General features: G+C 48.4%; 1 protein-coding gene across 1 annotated transcript; it reads left to right on the forward strand.

Annotated features, from left to right (window-relative positions):
• Positions 1–4,241: 4,241 nt before the first annotated feature.
• LOC136540423 (large ribosomal subunit protein mL43-like) lies at positions 4,242–6,939 on the forward strand. The gene is made up of 4 exons (XM_066532433.1): positions 4,242–4,370; positions 4,565–4,645; positions 5,246–5,352; positions 6,427–6,939. The coding sequence occupies exons 2-4, from the start codon at positions 4,566–4,568 to the stop codon at positions 6,597–6,599; spliced, it is 360 nt and encodes a 119-aa protein (XP_066388530.1). The 5' UTR covers positions 4,242–4,370; position 4,565; the 3' UTR covers positions 6,600–6,939.
• Positions 6,940–18,992: the final 12,053 nt, after the last annotated feature.

Below are 18,992 nucleotides of genomic sequence, written 5' to 3' on the forward strand. Positions count from 1 at the left end.
GGTGGACTGGAAGACGCGTTTTTCTGGGTCGTGCCTGCCGTTACACTCTCTTTCTTCTGCTCGCCGCTTTGGCCGCCGCGCGCGGGCGCATGCAAATGCCCATCTGAACGGGGCCGACCCCGGCCCCGATCTCTGGTGCAGTTGGGAGAAGGGGCCACGGTTCCGAATCTGGGCCTCGTTTAGATGGAGGTTATGAATCAGTATTTGGTATTGTAGCATTTTTATTTGTATTTGATAATTATTATCTAATTATGGTCTAACTAGGCTCAAAAGATTCATTTCGTAATTTACAATCAAACTATGTAATTAGTTATTTTTTTATCTATATTTAATACTCTATGCATGTGTCTAAAGATTTGATATGATGGAAAGAGAGTGAAAAAACTTGCAATCTAAACGAGGCCCTGCTTTGGACGTTTCAGGCGCGTATCTGAATCTCCTCCCTTTGACTATCAAGGACAGGGGCGCGTAACTCACCTGACAGATGTTGCCTCCACCTTCCAGGTGTAAGGTGGTGTTTGGTTGCCCTCCTAAATTTTAGTTGTTGTCCCATACAATGCTGCATACGCAAGCAAGATTCTGTAGGATAGGATTGATACAGATTCTTGTATTGTCAGATTGATCCTGTATATGGAGCCATTACAATACTGCATACGCAAGCAAGATCCTGTAGGATAGGGGTGTGTTTAGCTGCCCAAACTTTGGACATCCAAAAAGCACACAACACTGTAGCAGTACTGTAGCATTTCGTTTGTATTTGGTGATAATTGTCTAACCGTTGACTAATTAGGCTCAAAACGTTCGTCTCCCAAAGTACAACTAAACTGTGTAATTAGTTATTTTTTACCTATATTTAATACTTCATGCATGTGTTCAAAGATTTAATGTAATATGATGTGATGGAGAATTTTGCACTGTGTAAAATTTGGAGGTGCAAAGTTGGTGGAACTAAACAAGAGCTAGGATTGGTATTTTCCTCCACTAGTGAAAAAAATTATTATGGGATTGGATTGTATAATTCCTTGAACGCAGCTGTCCTATAGCTGCTGTTTTCTTGTTGTCTTATCTTTGTAATTTCCACTGCTACGCTGATTTTGTTTTGTTCTCAGTTTTCTAACTAGCCTTGTTGTGCAGAAAACCATAACGAGCGAGTAGTCTGTGTGAGAAATTTACCGCCAGAGGAAATACTCCTGCAGGCCACAAGGCTAAGGAACTCTCTGGGTAGGAAAGTGGTGAAGCTGCGAACCAGACACGTAACGAAACGGCCCAGTGTTCAGGGCACGTGGACGACGGGACTGAAGATGTGAGCCAAGCTACCAGCCAAGGTGTTTCGGTGTTCTTGTTGGTGTGACTGCAGGAAATGCCAGCTGTGTCAATAACTTTGGTAGAGCTGCCGTTATGCTAGCCTATTTCAATAGACAAACTGTTTACACCTTTTGTTCCGAGTACAATCTGGTAATAACATAGAGACACTTGGAGTTTCTTGATAGTGCCAGGCTAGCCGTCACATTTGACATTTCAGCTTGGTGATATCTGTCGCCTATATTAGACCAGTACCTTGATGTTCCAGCTCGCGAGATTTTGTGAACACATAACTTTGCTATCATATGTCTATGACCAATGATTTTTTTTTTCGCTGGCACCGGTAGAAGTGGAAAAAAAAAGGATGCCTGGAACCGTCACCAGACTCAGCTATACAATATGGTGACAGTCAGCCAGTCAATCATCATTAGGGTAGTCTCACATAGTTGTATTGCTATTGTAAACAAAAAAAACTCGCATAGTTTGTATTGTATTGCTGTTGTGCGAATAAAAGAACTACTAGAAGATACTCCATCCGTCCCCCAAAAAAATATAATTTTGGAACAGTGTCATGTGGTATATCAACTTTGACCAATTATAAATTAAAAATTGTAAATATTTGTAATATTAAATAAATATCAATAGATTAATTACGAAGTGTATTTTTATGATAAATTGATTTGGAGTCATAAATATGAATACTATTTATCAGGAACTTAGTTAAACGTGAACCACTTTACATGGCACACAACTCATAGTTGCGTTCTTTTACGGACGAAGGTTGTCGGGGACTCTACCGGGGTACCCAATGAGGTGGAACTAATAACCATCGAACGTTGACGCTTCCGATCAGACAAGAACGCTACTACGTTTCTTGCCCGAACGATGGAAGATTGGTTCTGCCTCGCCCGACCCCCGAGGGCTAGACTTTGCCTCGCCCGACGGCTAAGGGCTGGCTCCGCCTCGCCCGACGTCCGAGGGCGGGCTCCGCCCCGCCCGATAGCTGAGGGCTGGCTTCACCTCGCCCGACGTCTGAGGGCTGGTTCCGCCCCGCCCGACGTCCGAGGGTGGGCTCTGCCTTGCTCGACGGCTGAGGGCAGGCTCCGCCTCGCCCGACGTTCGAGGGCTGGTTCCGCCCCGCCCGACGTCCGAGGGTGGGCTCCGCCTCGCCCGACGACTGAGGGTTAGCTCCGCCTCGCCCGACGGCTGAGGACGGGCTCCGCCTCCCCCGACGATTGCACCCTGCTCCTTCATGATGACAAGCACAGGGTACGATAGGACATTCGAGTCAAACCGTGGTACCGAGGACCATGCCCTGCACGCCTACAGGAAGGTACCGTCAGGATACGATGGGACGGGCGCTTTAAGCCCTTTCCGACCTAACAGTGCTCGAATAGTGTTGTAGGCGCCGACTTTTGTCCCACAGTGTTGTAGGCGCCGCCATCAGCCCTCGGGAGCGGATACTAACACAGGCATACGACAACCGCTACAATCCAAGGAAGAACTCACATCATCTACAGTGACAGCGTATAGTTATTTCCCCGTCTACTCCCCGCAGAGTCATGGCTCGGCACCCTGACGCACCGCACCGTCTGCCGAGGGAGGATGGGACATGAGCACTCGCTGAAACGAAGTCAGAGCCCGGCCCTATTAGGATCGGCGAAACATGCTATCCCTGGCGTGGTCTGCTAGGTCAGCAGGGCAGGCTCAAGGGAAAAGGAAGACCCGGCACCCTTGAAGGACTTTTTCTACCTTTGTTTTTTCCTCTTTCTTCCATCTGTAACCCCTGCTCCCCCATTTGTCTATAAAAGGGATGGCAGGGCACCCCACTAAAGAAACCGATCATTTTGACACACAAGACACAGCCAAGCAGCAACCGAGCTCTTGACGTCCTTTCGACATTTCCAACAGCCACACTGTACCTGATCAACAACGAAGAAGCTACCATTTGGATTCAACATGCGGTTTCATATAGTTCACATGTGTTTTTCGTTGTTTCCATAGTTCCAAAAATCAATCCCAAAACAGGATTTTTAAAATGACAAATTGTAAGACTTTTACTCCCTCCATTCAAACTATAAGACGGTTTAGTTTTTCTGGATACATCATTTCTATTACGTTCTACACATAATAAGTTGTTTCGACAGTGTGTATCTAAGTGCATAGCAAAACCTATATATCTGAAAAGCCAAAGCGTCTTATATTTTGAAATGGAGAGAGTAGTATTTATATTAATTAATTAAGATATTTTCTGGTGTTTTTATCTTAAAAGAAGGTATAAAAAACAAAATTGGAAAAACGTGCTACGTTTCACAGGAAAATGTGCTAGCTTAAAGAAAAACCCTCAAACTTAAGAAGAAAAATATTCCTTATTTAAGGCAAAAGCATGTTCTAGCTTGTGAAGAAAAATTTTATAGATTCGCTAGGAAAATGTTGTAGCTTCATGAAAAAGATTCCTATTTCATGACCGAAAGGACAAATTTATTCTGGCACCATGAGAGAATTTGTTCCAATATAAAAAAAACTAAAATCACAAGAAAAAATTCTGCAGATTTTGTAGAAAATGCTGATGACATATTTTTGTGAAACAAAAGGAATATAAAAATGGATTAGAACACAAATTTACAAAGACATAACAGATTTTACTCCTAGTCTAGTGACAAACAGGGAAAAGCTTAACTAGTGGATCTGAAAAAGAGATGATTGTTAATGAAAAGAGTTATAAGGATAAAAACAGTTAGAAGCAAAATAAAAAGAGGGAACCAAGTGTCATGGAAAATGAAAGGAAAAAATAAAAAGGAAAGGGAGAAAGAATGAACCAATTTCATGGGCCGCTCTCCCTAATGAACCAGCGTAGTCATTCTCGTGTACCTGCAGAAAAAGAAAAAACAAAGGATAGGCCGGCCCATTAGCGCTTGTGAAGAAGCTAGCTGTAAACAGGCCCGAAGAATATTCCTCTCATGCGTTCACCTCGCGTGCGCGACAACAAGGCGACCGCCGCCGCCCTACGCCCAGCTGCCCAGGTCTTCGTCAGGCCCTTTGCCGGCGGCGAGCACCCACCACACCAGGTATGTCCGCCCCTTCTTCTTCCTTCCTGCTTTGCAAATCTGAGCTCCTGAACTCTAACTTAATCTATTTGGCTATCTGTATTCGGATTTGATATAATCACAAGTGTATATATGAATCATGCTTACTTCGATTTTTGAATGTCGGTTGTACATGTGTACGCCTATGTGCTTTATTGGGTCCGCCCCTGCGGCAGGATGGCACTGAGGGGGGTCTGGCAGCTGCAGAAGCTCGTGGTAAACTACTGCGATTGGGGAGGGAGCAGCAGGGGCATCAGGTATGATGATATAGTTTGGTTCCTCACACGGTGGTAGTACCATTAGACCATAGTGTTTTCGTATGATTTCCTAAGTTCTGTTGCTAGAATTAGTTGAGATCCTGCTAATACATGTTCAATGCGGGAATTGGTCAGATGGTTGGTCGAATGTGCCCAGCCAAGGATTCGTCGTTGCAGACGAGTGTGGTGTGTATGCAGTTACAATTTGGAAGTTGGAACTGAAGACAACTATCCTGTTGCTTCTTTAGCTTTTCTAGGGCATTTCTGTGTGGAAATTTCATTTCTAGACAGAAATGTGTTGTGGGACTAGGGGGTACTGATGTATGGGAATGAGTTAAAAGAGCTGCCCATTTAGTCGCGATTTAGATCAATTACATGCTATTTGTTGCAACAATAGAATCAGGCACTCTATGCCTGTGCTTGTGTTGGTTCATCAGATTTTAGCTCGAGCTATAGCGCTTTCCTTGTACAGCAGTACACTACAGTTTAGTGGCAGTTGTATGGGCTTCAGATCAAACATGGTGCTGGTTAGTACTATTCATTACTGGATACCAATACCTGAATCTGCTCTTTAACAACTAGCACCTTTTCTGATTGCAGGGCCTTCATGGAGGCACATCTTCCAGCCTTTAAGGAAAAGAATCCACACTTAGAAGTGGTGACAGAGCTTGTCCGCGGTCAACATCCTAACTTGAAGGGAATTTACAGTAAGATCTTGGGTACTTTTCTTTTCCATTGCAATTTATGAATTCTGTGGAACTAGTTTCCTGATAGGGATACAACTTATGGTATGGATTGGCATTGAGAAGACGCTATAGGAATACAATGTAGCTTAACCTACCATGTTAAGATGAAAATTGCACATCATGACCATTTCTGGGTCTCCGTCTTCTCTCTCTCTCTCTGGAAGAGTGGAAGTCGGGAGGGGAGGCCCCTGCCTTAATTTCATTAATGAAAGAAGAGAGCTGTACATGTATAAACCGAACTGTAAAATAAGTGCAACAGGCAAGCACAAAGATGGCTGAGGAGTAAAAAAATGTTAAAACAAAGGAAAGGCAGAGAGAGAGAGAGAGAGGAGAAAGTAAGAAGAAAGGAAAACCTCAAGACGGGGTAAGAGATGAAGAAGTGTGAAAGAAAGAAATAAAGGGAAATAAAAAGGAAATGGGAAATATAAATATCAGCCTTGAATCGCATCATATGAATGTGAACTTGAACTTCCATCGTCCTGTTCCCGTCTATCATCTATGCATCCAGGCTGTGTAGCATCCTTCCTTGAATCCTTATTTGCCCTGTTTTTCTCTGTTCTATCTGCACAAGCTTGAATACCTGTTCAGAATAACACGCCCGAAGGTGAACATATCTTAGTTTAAATATATCACGTTCAAGATAAAACCTCCATTGAAATTGAGCACATTTCATGATCCTCATCAGCGTTGGGAGGATGGATGGTTACACCTACCTTGGATTGGACGGAATAGGATTGGTTAGCAATTTTTGTGGGATAAGAGGGCCGTCTTATATGGATTGATACAGATTCTTGTATTGTCAGATTGATCCTGTATATGGAGCCATTACAATACTGCATACGCAAGCAAGATCCTGTAGGATAGGATTGGTATTTTCCACTAGTGAAAAAAATTATTATGGGTTTGGATTGTATAATTCCTTGAACGCAGCTGTCCTATAGCTGCTGTTTTCTTGTTGTCTTATCTTTGTAATTTCCACTGCTACGCTGATTTTGTTTTGTTCTCAATTTTCTAACTAGCCTTGTTGTTGTGCAGAAAACCATAACGAGCGAGTAGTCTGTGTGAGAAATTTACCGCCAGAGGAAATACTCCTGCAGGCCACAAGGCTAAGGAACTCTCTGGGTAGGAAAGTGGTGAAGCTGCGAACCAGACACGTAACGAAACGGCCCAGTGTTCAGGGGACGTGGACGACGGGACTGAAGATGTGAGCCAAGCTACCAGCCAAGGCGTTTCGGTGTTCGTGTTGGTGTGACTGCAGGAAATGTCGGCTGTGTCAATAACTTTGGTAGAGCTGCCGTTATGCTAGCCTATTTCAATAACCAAACTGTTTACACCTTTTGTTCCGAGTACAATCTGGTAATAACAGAGACACTTGGAGTTTCTTGTTAGTGCCAGGCTAGCCGTCACATTTGACATTTCAGCCTGGTGATATCTGTCGCCTATATTAGACCAGTACCTTGATGTTCCAGCTCGCGAGATTTTGTGAACACATAACTTTGCTATCATATGTCTATGACCAATGATTTTTTTTTCCGCTGGCACTGGTAGAAGTGGAAAAAAAAGGATGCCTGGAACCATCACCAGACTCAGCTATACAATATGGTGACAGTCAGCCAGTCAATCATCATTAGGATAGTCTCACATAGTTGTATTGCTATTGTAAACAAAAAAAAACTCGCATAGTTTGTATTGTATTGCTATTGTGCGAATAAAAGAACTACTAGAAGATACTCCATCCGCCCCCCAAAAAATATAATTTTGGAACACTGTCATGCGTTAGTGTATCAACTTTGACCAATTATAAATTAAAAATTATAAATATTTATAATATTAAATAAATATCAATAGATTAATTACGAAGTGTATTTTTATGATAAATTGATTTGGAGTCATAAATGTGAATACTATTTATCAGGAACTTAGTTAAACGTGAACCACTTTATATGGCACACAACTCATAGTTGCGTTCTTTTACGGACGAAGGTTGTCGGGGACCTAATACCGGGGTACCCAATGAGGTGGAACTAATAACCATCGAACGTTGACGCTTCCGGTTAGACAAGAACGCTACTACGCTTCTTGCCCGAACGACGAAAGATTGGTTCCGCCTCGCCTGACCCCCGAGGGCTAGACTCCGCCTCGCCCGACGGCTAAGGGCTAGCTCCGCCTCGCCCGACGTCTGAGGACAGGCTCCGCCCCGCCCAACGGCTGAGGGCTGGCTCCGCCTCGCCCGACGTCTGAGGGCTGGTTCCGCCCCGCCCGACGTCCGAGGGTGGGCTCCGCCTCGCCCGACGGCTGAGGGCAGGCTCTGCCTCGCCCGACAACTGAGGGCCGGCTCCGTCTCGCCCGACGATTGCACCCTGCTCCTTCATAATGACAAGCACAGGGTACGACAGGACATTTGAGTCAAACCGCAGTACCAAGGATCATGCCCTGCACGCCTGCAGGAAGGTACCGTCATGATACGATGGGACGGGCGCTTTAAGCCATTTTCGACCTAACAGTGCTCGAATAGTATTGTAGACGTCGACTTTTGTCCCACAATGTTGTAGGCGCCGCCATCAGCCCTCGGGCGTGGATATTAACATAGGCATACGACAACCGCTACAATCCAAGGAAGAACTCACATCATCTACAGTGACAGCGTATAGTCATTTCCCCGTCTACTCCTCGTAGAGTCATGGCTCGGTGCCCTGACGCACTGCACCGTCCGCTGGGGGAGGATGGGACATGACCACTCGCTGAAACAAAGTCAGAGCCTGGCCCTATCAGGATCGGCGAAACATGCTATCCCTGTCGTGGTCTGCTAGGTCAGCAGGGCAGGCTTAAGGGAAAAGGAAGACCCGTCACCCTCGAAGGACTTTCTCTACATTTGGTTTTTTTCCTCTTTCTCCCATCTGTAACCTCTGCTCCCCCTTGGTCTATAAAAGGGAGGGTAGGACACCCCACTAAAGGGACCGATCGTTTTGACACACAAGACATAGTCAAGCAGCAACTGAGCTCTTGGCGTCCTTTCGACCTTTTCATCAGAGACTTGGGACATGTCCCTCTCTCGACCATTTATACCCTCTACTACGAACCTTTTTCGTTACTAATAACATGAGCAGCAACAGACTAGACATAGGGATGTTCTGTCCAAACCAGTATAAACCTTGTATCCTTTAGTACATCATCCGAGCCTAACACGCAACAATTATAAATTTACTAGTTGGTGTTTGTTCGAAACACCGACAGTTGGCGTGCCATGTAGGAGCCTTTGCGCGTTCCAAATCAAGCCTCGGATGGCTAGCCATTCAATCAGCTGGGTCCCGGGCGCACATGTGCGTTTCGGTGACCTAGACTTTATCGTCATGATGGGAGGAGAGTTGGTGTTGGCCCATGTCGCCATCCAATCTCTCCCCTCCATCGGCTTCAACTATGGGAGGCTTAAGCGCCAGCCTGGTGTCTCCCTCGGACCCCGGCCGTCCAGGGAGGACCCACGCCGCCTCACCCTCTCTCCGGAACACTCTGCATGGAGCGCCCCAACGGCGCTTCCGTTCGGTCTCCGTAACGCCACGGCGACCGTTAGCCACCTTGTGGCACAACGCACAGTCCCATCCCCCACGAATAACGAGTTTGTAGGGATGATCAAAAGCATCACGGAATCCCTCCATGACCTCCTCGGGGAGGGGCTAGGGTCAGACTCTGGCTCTGACTCCAGTAGGGGGAGCCATCACCCCTCCTAGGAATGTTTCATGGCGGGTACCCCCGAGGGACACGTCGAAAGCGTCTCTGTGGATGAGGCTACCCCGGTGGGCAACCTCAGCGACGGAACCGAAGGGGGGATAGTGGCCCCAACACACATAGGGGTGGAGCAGCTGAGAGCCCAAAAGTGGGAGATAGACGAAGCCGGACAACAGGTTGTCCCAGAGTACACGGAGGTTGATTAGGAGATTGAGCGCCGCGGAGACGGTGGGCGCGCACGCACCATGGCTTGTGACATGAACCGAAGGATCATCACTGACGATGAAACCCTTCCTCACTTCGCTCGGGCAAGCCAGAACATCGTCGCCGCAACGGCTTTGCTCCATGGCCTTCCAGAGGCTGCAACACCCGAGGATCATTGGGCTCACCATGAAATTCACGCGCTACTTGAGCATGCGGCAGCACAGCAGGTGGAGAGCTTGCTGTCTTGGTGACGCGAGCTCAACACCAGCCAGCGTACGCCCTTGGTGCGCCCTGCCAGGGATGCATCAGTCCACCAAGCACCACAAGGCAGCGCGCTATGATCCTAGTACACCAATGTCTCGGCCACAACCGTGACGCACATAGCACCATCGACACCCGTAGACACGCCTACAGCGACCCAAGGGAAGGAGCTCGCCGTGACTACAATCCTCGACGTGGTGGATGCTATGATAGCGACAAGGACCAGAGCCCAAGCCCTGGCCTGCCTGGGCCTTAGGCCTTCAGTCAGCATATCCTCAACGCTGCATTCCCACCAAGGTATCGACCACCTACCAATATCCCTAAATACTCTATGGAGATAGACCCCAGACTTTGGCTTGAAGACTATCGGCTTGCTTGTCAAGCCAGTGGTGCGGATAATGACAACTTCATTATTCAAACCTTCCACTGTTCTTGGCCGATTTGGCCCGAGCATGGTTGAAACACCTGTCGTCCAACGCAATCCAGAGTTGGGTGGATCTGAAGGAGATCTTTGTGGGAAACTTCTAGGGCACGTATAAGTGCCCTTAGAACCCATGGGACCTCAAGAACTGCCATTAGAAGGTTAGTGAGACCCTCTGTGGGTACATTCGGTGCTTCTCCCAGCAGTGCAATGAGCTTCCTAACATCGCCGACGTCAATGTGATAGGAGCCTTCCTGTCCGAGATGACCTACGAGTCCTTAGTTCATAAGCTAGGACACAAGGGCTCATGAACCACTAAGGAACTCCTAGACATCGCCACCAGCCATGCCTCAGGAGAAGAGGTGGTCGGAGTGATCTTTGATCGCCTCGAGGGCAAGGCAAGGCGAGACGAGGGTGCCGGCGAAGGCATCTCCAATCGTTCCGCCAAAAGGAAGAATAAGAAGCAATAGAGCGAGGACTCGCCCATGGCCACTACTGACTGCAAGGGTGGTTGAAAGCTCATGGAGGGCACTCCAAACCACTTCAAAAAATGCTCAAGGGGCCGTGCCCGAACCACGCCTTTCCCATTAAGCATCTGCTCAAGGATTGTAGCCTCATGCGGTGGTTCTTGTCTGGAGGCTCCAACAAAGGGGAGTAGGGGAAGGAACCTACCCCCACTACGGACGACGTAGAGGAGAAGGACGATGGCTTTCCAATGCTGGATGGCTGCCTCATGATCTTTGGAGGATCAGCAGCCTATGACTCCAAACATCGTTAGAAGGTCACACGCTGCCAAGTCTACACGGCCCAACCGGCCACACCTCCCATCCTTCGGTGGTCGGAGTCTGCCATATCTTTCGATCGGACTAACCATCCGGATATCGTCCCACACCCGAGAAGATATCCGCTTGTGGTTGACCCAATCGTTAGCCCAAAGCGACTCACCAAAGTACTGATGGATGGAGCCAGTAGCCTCAACATCATGTACGCCAAGACGCTTGACGTGATGGGCGTCGAATGAACGCGTCTCTGCCCAACCTAAGAGCCTTTCCACGACATCATGCCTGGGAAGCAGGCCATGCCACTTGGGCAAATCAATCTGTCCGTTACCTTTGGGGATCAGTTCAATTACCAAACTAAGACCCTCACCTTCGAGGTGGTTGGGTTCCTTGGAACCTTCCACGCGATCCTAGGACAACCAAGCTACATGAAGTTCATGGCCATCCCCAACTATACATACCTCAAGCTAAAGATGTTGGGCCCTCATGGGATCATCACCGTTGGTACCTCCTTCCAGCACACCTACGAGTGTGAGGTCAAGTGTTATGGCCACGCCACGACAATCATCGCCTCTAGGAAGCTCGCTGCCCTTAGGGAGGAGGTCGCCGAAGAAGCACCCAATGCAAAGAAGTCAACCAGGTTGTTCGAATCGGCAGAGGGCTCTAAGGAGGTCCTCATAGATCCCAGCAGCTCCAAGGGTAAAACGGTACACATTGGTACTATGCTTTCCTCCGAATAGGAAAGCACGCTCGTTGACTTTCTCCGTGGCAACAAAGACATCTTTTGCATGGAAACCCTTAGATACGCTAGGCATTCCAAGGGAGGTCGCCGAGCATACCTTGAAAATCCATTTAGGCTCCAAGCCGGTGAAGCAACGACTGCGTCGCTTCGATGAGGAAAAGCGTAGGGCCATTGGTGGAGATAGCAAAACTATCGGCCACCGGATTCATCAGGGAAGTACACCACCTAGATTGGTTATCTAATCCTGTTCTTGTATGAAAGAAGAGCGGGAAATGGGGGATGTGTGTTGACTATACGGGCATCAACAAAGCATGCCCAAAAGATCCATTTCCTTTGTCTCGCATAGACCAAATAGTCGACTCTACCTTAGGGTGTGAAACCCTCTGCTTCCTTGATGCGTACTCTGGCTACCATCAAATCAAGATGAAAGAGTCCAACCAGCTCGCGACATCTTTCATCACTCCCTTTGAATCATTCTGCTATGTTTCAATGCCATTCGGACTAAAGAATGCTGGGGCTACGTACCAGCGTTGTATGCTTAGATGCTTTAGAGACCCCATCGGGCGAACCGTTGAGGCCTACGTTGATAACATCATAGTTAAGTCCAAACGGGCTGACCACCTCATTGCTGATCTTGAGCAAACCTTTGCGAAACTCCGGGCGAATGGCATCAAACTCAATCCCGAGAAGTGTGTTTTTGGGGTCCCGAGGGGCATGCTGCTCAGCTTCATTGTCTCCGAGCGTGGCATTGAAGCCAACCTAGAAAAGATTTCAACCATCACAAGGATGGGCCCGATCAAGAACGTAAAGGGGTTCAATGAATCATAGGGTGCCTCATCACCCTCAGCCACTTCATCTCATGCCTTGGCGAATGAGGTCTCCCCCTTTATCAACTCTTTAAAAAAGCCGACCACTTCGAGTGGACGTCCGAGGCCCAGGAGGCACTTGACATTGTCAAACTGCTTCTGACTAGGCCCCCGATCCTAGTTCCTCCGAGCGATGAAGAATCCCTCCTACTATACATAGCGGCCATCACACCAATGGTCAATGCTGCCCTGGTAGTAGAGCAAGAGGAAGAAGGGCATGCCCTTAAGGTGCAGCGCCCTATGTACTTCATCAATGAGGTACTATCTGACTCCAAGACCTGCTACTCCCAAATCCAGAAGCTCCTGTATGCTGTCCTCATCACTAAGAGGAAGCTATGCCACTACTTCGAATCACATACCGGGATGGTTGTGATATCGTTCCCCCTCGGTGAGGTCGTCCAGAGCTAGGACGCCATGGGAAGAACCACAAAGTGTGCACTCGAGTTGATGGATTAAGGCATCACTTATGCCTCCTAAACGGCGATCAAGTCCTAGGTGTTGGCTGACTTCATCACGGAATGGACCGAGGTCCAGACACCACCGGTGGTCGTTGATCAAGAGTACTAGACGATGTACTTTGATGGATCACTGATGAAGAAGGGTATCAGCGTAGGGCTGGTCTTCGTATCACCCCTTAGGGTCCACATGAGGTACAAGGTTCAGCTCCATTTCCCCTCATCAAATAATGTGACTAAGTATGAAGCGCTCATCAACGGCCTACGAATCGCCATCAAGTTGGGCATCCGATGCCTCGACATCTGGGGCAACTCTTAGCTAGTCGTCAACCAAGTTATAAAGGAGTCGAGCTATCACAACACCAAGATGGTTGTGTACTACCAAGAGGTTCGACGGCTGGAGGACAAATTTGATAGCCTCGAACTCAATCACATCCTAGGGCGCCTCAATGAGGCAGTCAACGCACTCGCAAAAGCGGCGTCCAGTTGAGAGCCAATGCCAATGGGCATCTTTGCCAGCGACCAACATAAGCCCTCGGTATGCTATAAAGGGTCAGAATGGGCCGACGATGGCCTATCTGATCTAGCCTCGGGGGCTGACCAACTAACGACTCCCTCTGGCCCTAAGGTCATGGAGCTTGAAGAGGATCCAGCAACAGAGCCCAACCCTCTGGATGATTGGAGAACACTCTTCCTTGACTACCTCCTCCATGACATGCTACTGATGGACAAGACGAAAGCTCGGCGGCTCGCACATCGCGCCAAGTCCTTTGTTCTTGTAGAGGGCGAACTGTACAAATGGAGCCACACCAGGATCCTACAGCTCTGTATCCCCATCGAATAGGGGAAGCTTTTGCTGAGCGATATCCATGGTGGGGTCTGTGGTCACCACGCCGCGCCTAGAACCTTAGTTGGGAAAGCATTCCAACAAGGCTTCTACTAGCCCACTATAGTAGCCGACGCCGAGTAGATCGTACGCACCTATGAAGGGTGCCAGTACTACGCTCGACAAACTCACCTCTCAGCCCAGGCACTCCAGATGATCCCCATCACGTGGCCCTTCATGGTCTGGGGGCTCGATCTGGTTGGGCCTCTCAAGAAGGAACCCAGGGACTACACCCACTTACTTATCACCATAGACAAGTTCACAAAATGGATCGAAGCTCGGTCGATCTCCGTAATCAAGTCCGAGCAAGATGTGTTGTTCTTCCTTGACATCATCCATTGCTTTGGAGTACTAAACTCCATCATCATGGACAATGGCACATAGTTCACCAGCAAGAAATTCATTCGATTCTGCAATGAACAACACTTTCGGGTCGATTGGGCTGCCGTCGTGCACCCTCGAACGAATGGGCAGGTCGAGCGCACAAATGACAAGCTCCTACAAGGCCTCAAGCCTAGGATCTTCAACTGGTTGAACAAGTTTGGTGCACACTGGGTCGCTGAGCTCCCTACGGTGCTCTAGAGCCTGAGGACAACTCCTAGCCAGGCCACCAGCTACACGCCTTTCTTTATGGTCTATGGTTCTAAGGCCATCCTCCCAACCGACCTTGACTATAGAGCACCAAGAATCAGAGCATATGATGAATAGGGAGCCAAGGCATCCCACCAAGACACCATGGACCAACTAGATGAAGCTTGCGACATCGCTCTCCTCTGTTCGGCCAAGTACTAGTAGGTGCTACGATGGTACCACAACTGACAGGTGCGGGACTGACCCTTCAATGTCAGGGACGTGGTTCTTTGCCTCATGCAAAGCAACAAGGATCGTCACAAGCTCTCCCCGCCCTGGGAAGGGCTATATGTCATCGTGGAAGTACTCTGGCCAGGCACCTACAAGTTGAAAACTATCGACGGTGAGGTCTTCACCAATGCCTTGAACATTGAGCAACTACGTCATTTTTACCCTTAAATAAACAAATACTTTTTCTTATCAGTTCTTGTCTTCAAAAAATTTCTGATCTTTAGTGACATCCGACCCCTACAAAGTGTGAGGGGTCAGACCTCACTCGGGGCTGATATAAGTACGTTTATCTTGCAAACACTCTCTGTGTTATCTTTGGAAACATTCTCTGAGTTTCCCCCTTTTTCTCATGACAAGTCCTAAGGACTAGGATTTCAGGAACAAAATCTGAGTATAACTGGTAGGACTACGGGAAACCTACGCCCTAGTGGCTATGGCCTTCTTGCTCACCAGCGTGATCAGGATTGGCTCACTCGCACTTCGAGTTTTTTGCGACCTTAACAATGGGAAGGGTTGGAAGGCACTAGACCTCTTTGCCAAAAAGAGGGAGAAGAGCTGAAAAGCTATTTGTTATAACAAAATTTAAGAACTTGTTCATTTTTTGCACAAATTCATCGCTTACAAAGTAATTTCATCATGAAAAGGACTGATATATTCATAAATATAGAAGACTATTCACTCTAGGGCTCCATCACAAACTTATTCAATTACAGTTTCTGATCAGTTCTACTATGAGCACTACTACGGTCGTCATGCCACGCTCTCCATCGATGATGTCCTATCGCTTTGTGAGATCCTTGAGGGTGTCATCATCTGCAATGTCGAGCACCATGTCGATGACCATGGTGCCCTCACTGAGGCACCTAGGGACTACGCTATCGTCATCAGCCGCAACCTTGATAATGACACCCTCGCCGGGGCGTCTAGGGATTACGCCATCGTCATCAGCCACAACCCTGATAATAGTACCTCCGCCAGGGTGTCCAGGGGCTACGCCATCATGATCAGCCACAACCCTCACAACGGCGGCTGGACGAGGGGCGTTTCCCACCAAAGAAAGGCTGCCACGAACGATGGCAAAACCGACGACACTCAGCACCCTCTAGTGTACCTCCTTCTTCGGCAGAAGCGGTCCCTTCTTAGCAAAGGTGACCATCACCATCTCATCTATGTTGGAGGACCTCTAGCTCGACATCATGCTCTAGATTCATGAGCGGATCTGTGAGTTTTTCTCTCCCTAGCATTACCCTCTCTCACTTAGGAACCGCTGCGACGCACGAACACATTCGGTGAAAAGGAAGGAGAAGAGGTAGCGGCTCAGAAGCAGGTGAAGGAATGGGATAAGGACTCCCCTCCCCCTCCCTATTTAAGGAAGAAGCCCAACAGCTATAGAAAGGTGAAAGGTTGGGACAAAAAACTCTCTTCCTTCCCCTATTTAATGCAGATGGGAAATCAATGCTGACAGGAATCCGAGAGGACGCACCTAGACCAATAGGACACACTCTGGTCGACAAGATGTCGCTTGATCAAACAGGATGTTGCCTAGGCATGGCCCACCACTACCGCGTGCCAGGCGGAAGAATTAGGGTGCACCCACATATAGGCGACTCCCTGCTTACCCAGGCAGGACCATGGAACGACCCGACGACGAAAACCCTATCCAGGGGGCCCAACGGGCCTCCTATGTCGGTCGGACGGCCCAGGTAAAATGACAAATGAACGTCCGTTGAAAGATAAGCACCTCTATTTACTTATTTTGCATGTTAATTTCATTATCGAGCTTCCGACCCCAGCAATGATAGGGGCACGGATATCGCTTGGGGGCTACCAAGAGTGTCTACTTATTTAGACATCATCATCGTCTGATCTCTCCTAACATTTAAAAAATAGAGACATGGGGTGTGGGTGTAAAGCTTTGAGTAAAACTGGACGAACCACTAGATCCTATGCCTCGGCGGCTACGGTATTTTTGTTCACCAGCATAATTGAATTCACAGTTCCCTATACCCTCAAGCTTCTGCATTCGCCTTCTCCAGAAGGGTTAGGAGGGGCCTGCCTATAGAATCTCCTTCAAGGAGAAGCTGTCAGGTCGCTTAAAGTCAATCAAACAGCTCGAATCACCACCGAGAGATGGAAATGAAAAATTGCGATGCTCATGTAGGTCATGCTGGCCTCATCGCGAACGTCGGACTCGAACCCCGCACAAGCATGTCAGGTAAGAGCTTCTCGTCACTCATGCCACCAAGGTAACATTACCAACCCCTACTTTCATTTCAATTAAATCGTACATTAAACCCATGCATCCAAACATTGCATATGCGATCGTCGCATCTCAACGCTTCGTGTCGCGCCATGAAGTGACGCCTGCCTCATTCGATATGAGCGGTAGCTAACTGAGGTTCGAAGGCTGGCCCGCAAAGGGCTTGAGGCCGCCTCACGTCAAATAGAGCTAGGGAAGAAAAACCATGATGAGCCCCAGTGGCCTTGCTCGACCTCGCTCAGAAGTGGCCAGGGACATCTTGACCTTTCTCGTTCGATTCTAACCCTGAGCCAAACCCATAGAATCTCCATCAAGGAGAGGCCAACGGGCCACCTAAGCCTACCAAACGGCTTGGGCATCTGTCGGTAGGCGGGTTAAGAAGTAGTGGAATGCCACATGAGGGCTCTGCTGACCCCGTCAGCGAATGATGGACCCAGATTCCACACCAACATACCCGTTAGCGAGCTCATTGAGTGTGACACTCGAGCCATCAAGGCAAGTGTCATCAACTCAACCCCTCCGGTCATGAAAACTGAGGATGGAGTGATGCACGAAACACGACTGACCCCTATCAGACCCTGAGGGGCTTGGGGGCTCGAGCTGCTCGATCCGAGATTGAGAGACCAAGGTTCAAAGGCTGACCCACAAAGGGTCCGAGGCCACCTCACGTCAAACAAAAGCTAGGGAAGAAAACATAGATGAGCCTCAATGGCCTTTGCCCAACCCGTATTGAGGCGGATAGGGTCATCTCAACCTTCTAAGTTCAATCCAACCTATTACCGAGCTCATATAATCCCCAAAGAGGGGGAATCTATTGGAAGGTAGGTCAAGGAGCAATAGAACGCCACCCGAGGGCTTTGCCAACCCTGTCGCAAAGCGACAGGATCAGATTCTATCCAAACATCCCTATTAGCGAGCTCATCAGGCATGTCACTCAAGCCATCGAGGCAAGTGATGCCGCCTCAACCCCTCTAGTTGCAAAAAACTATGGACAGGGCGACAGTCACAAAATAAGCTGACCCTTGACCAAATCCCCGCCACGCGTGGGGGCTCGGGGAAGGCCGGGCGAGCAATGGGACCAAACGCATGGTCACAGAACGATCGCCAAAATCCTAAGTTGGGGGTATGTGCGAATACAAAAGTAAGGTCGCTACACTCGCTTCGATCTCTAGTAACATCCAACCCCAACGACCACAAGTGGTTGGATCTCACTCAGGGGACGACAAAGGAATGAATACCTCCTTTCTTTTTTTTGAAATAGTCATTGCATCAGACCTTTTTCTCGTGTCGAGACTAGCAGTAAGGTTCGGGGGAACAGATAAACAAGCATGCCTGGTAAGACTGCAAAAAGCCCATGCCCAGACAGTTACGGTAATTTTACTCACCAGCACAATCGAAATTTCCCCATATACACCTCGGGCCCTACAGTCTTAATGAACAGAAAGATCAGATCGCATAAACCTTTTTTCGAATGCAAAAGGGAAGAAAGTAAGCTCAAACGAAAGAAACAAAATTGCAAAACAAAATTATGAATCTGTTTTCGGACACAAAAGTACCAACACTTGTCCACATATTACAGATAAATGTTTATCAAACTTATTCAACCAACTACTTCCTCAAAGGGAGAACCATGTCCTTCAGCCTGTTTGCTAGGTTCCACGTAATGGGAGTCATCGCCTTCTCAATCTCATCCAGCTCAAAGTTTTCATAGCCAGGCGCGAAGCCGAGGCTCATTACCTCCAAGTTGATTTCCTGATCATAATGAGAGTGGGCAATAGTAAAGGCTTAGGTGATCCCGACATGAAAGGCGTCCTCCTCAAGCTGGCCCACCCATGCCATGATACTCGCGACACAGGCCGTAAGTGAGCTAGTTTCCTTTGGCCGTGCCACCCCCAGGTCATCGAAGACCACCTCGATGGCGATGTGCAGAAGATCATGCTCGTCACTCTCGACCTGAAGAGTCCCCCACACCTCGGCGAGCTCCATGCCTAGCCTAGCAGAGATGCTCTCGGCCTCCAACCTTTAGGTCATCGTGACTCTAAGATCCTCCCGGAGGGAGTTGACCACCTGACGCGCCTCGTTGTGCTCTCGGACAGCCCGGTCATGCTCCTTGCGGACCGTGCCATGCTCCGAGCGGAACCTT

The sequence above is a fragment of the Miscanthus floridulus genome, chromosome 2 (assembly GCF_019320115.1).
Source record: "Miscanthus floridulus cultivar M001 chromosome 2, ASM1932011v1, whole genome shotgun sequence".
NCBI classification, from domain to species: domain Eukaryota; kingdom Viridiplantae; phylum Streptophyta; class Magnoliopsida; order Poales; family Poaceae; genus Miscanthus; species Miscanthus floridulus.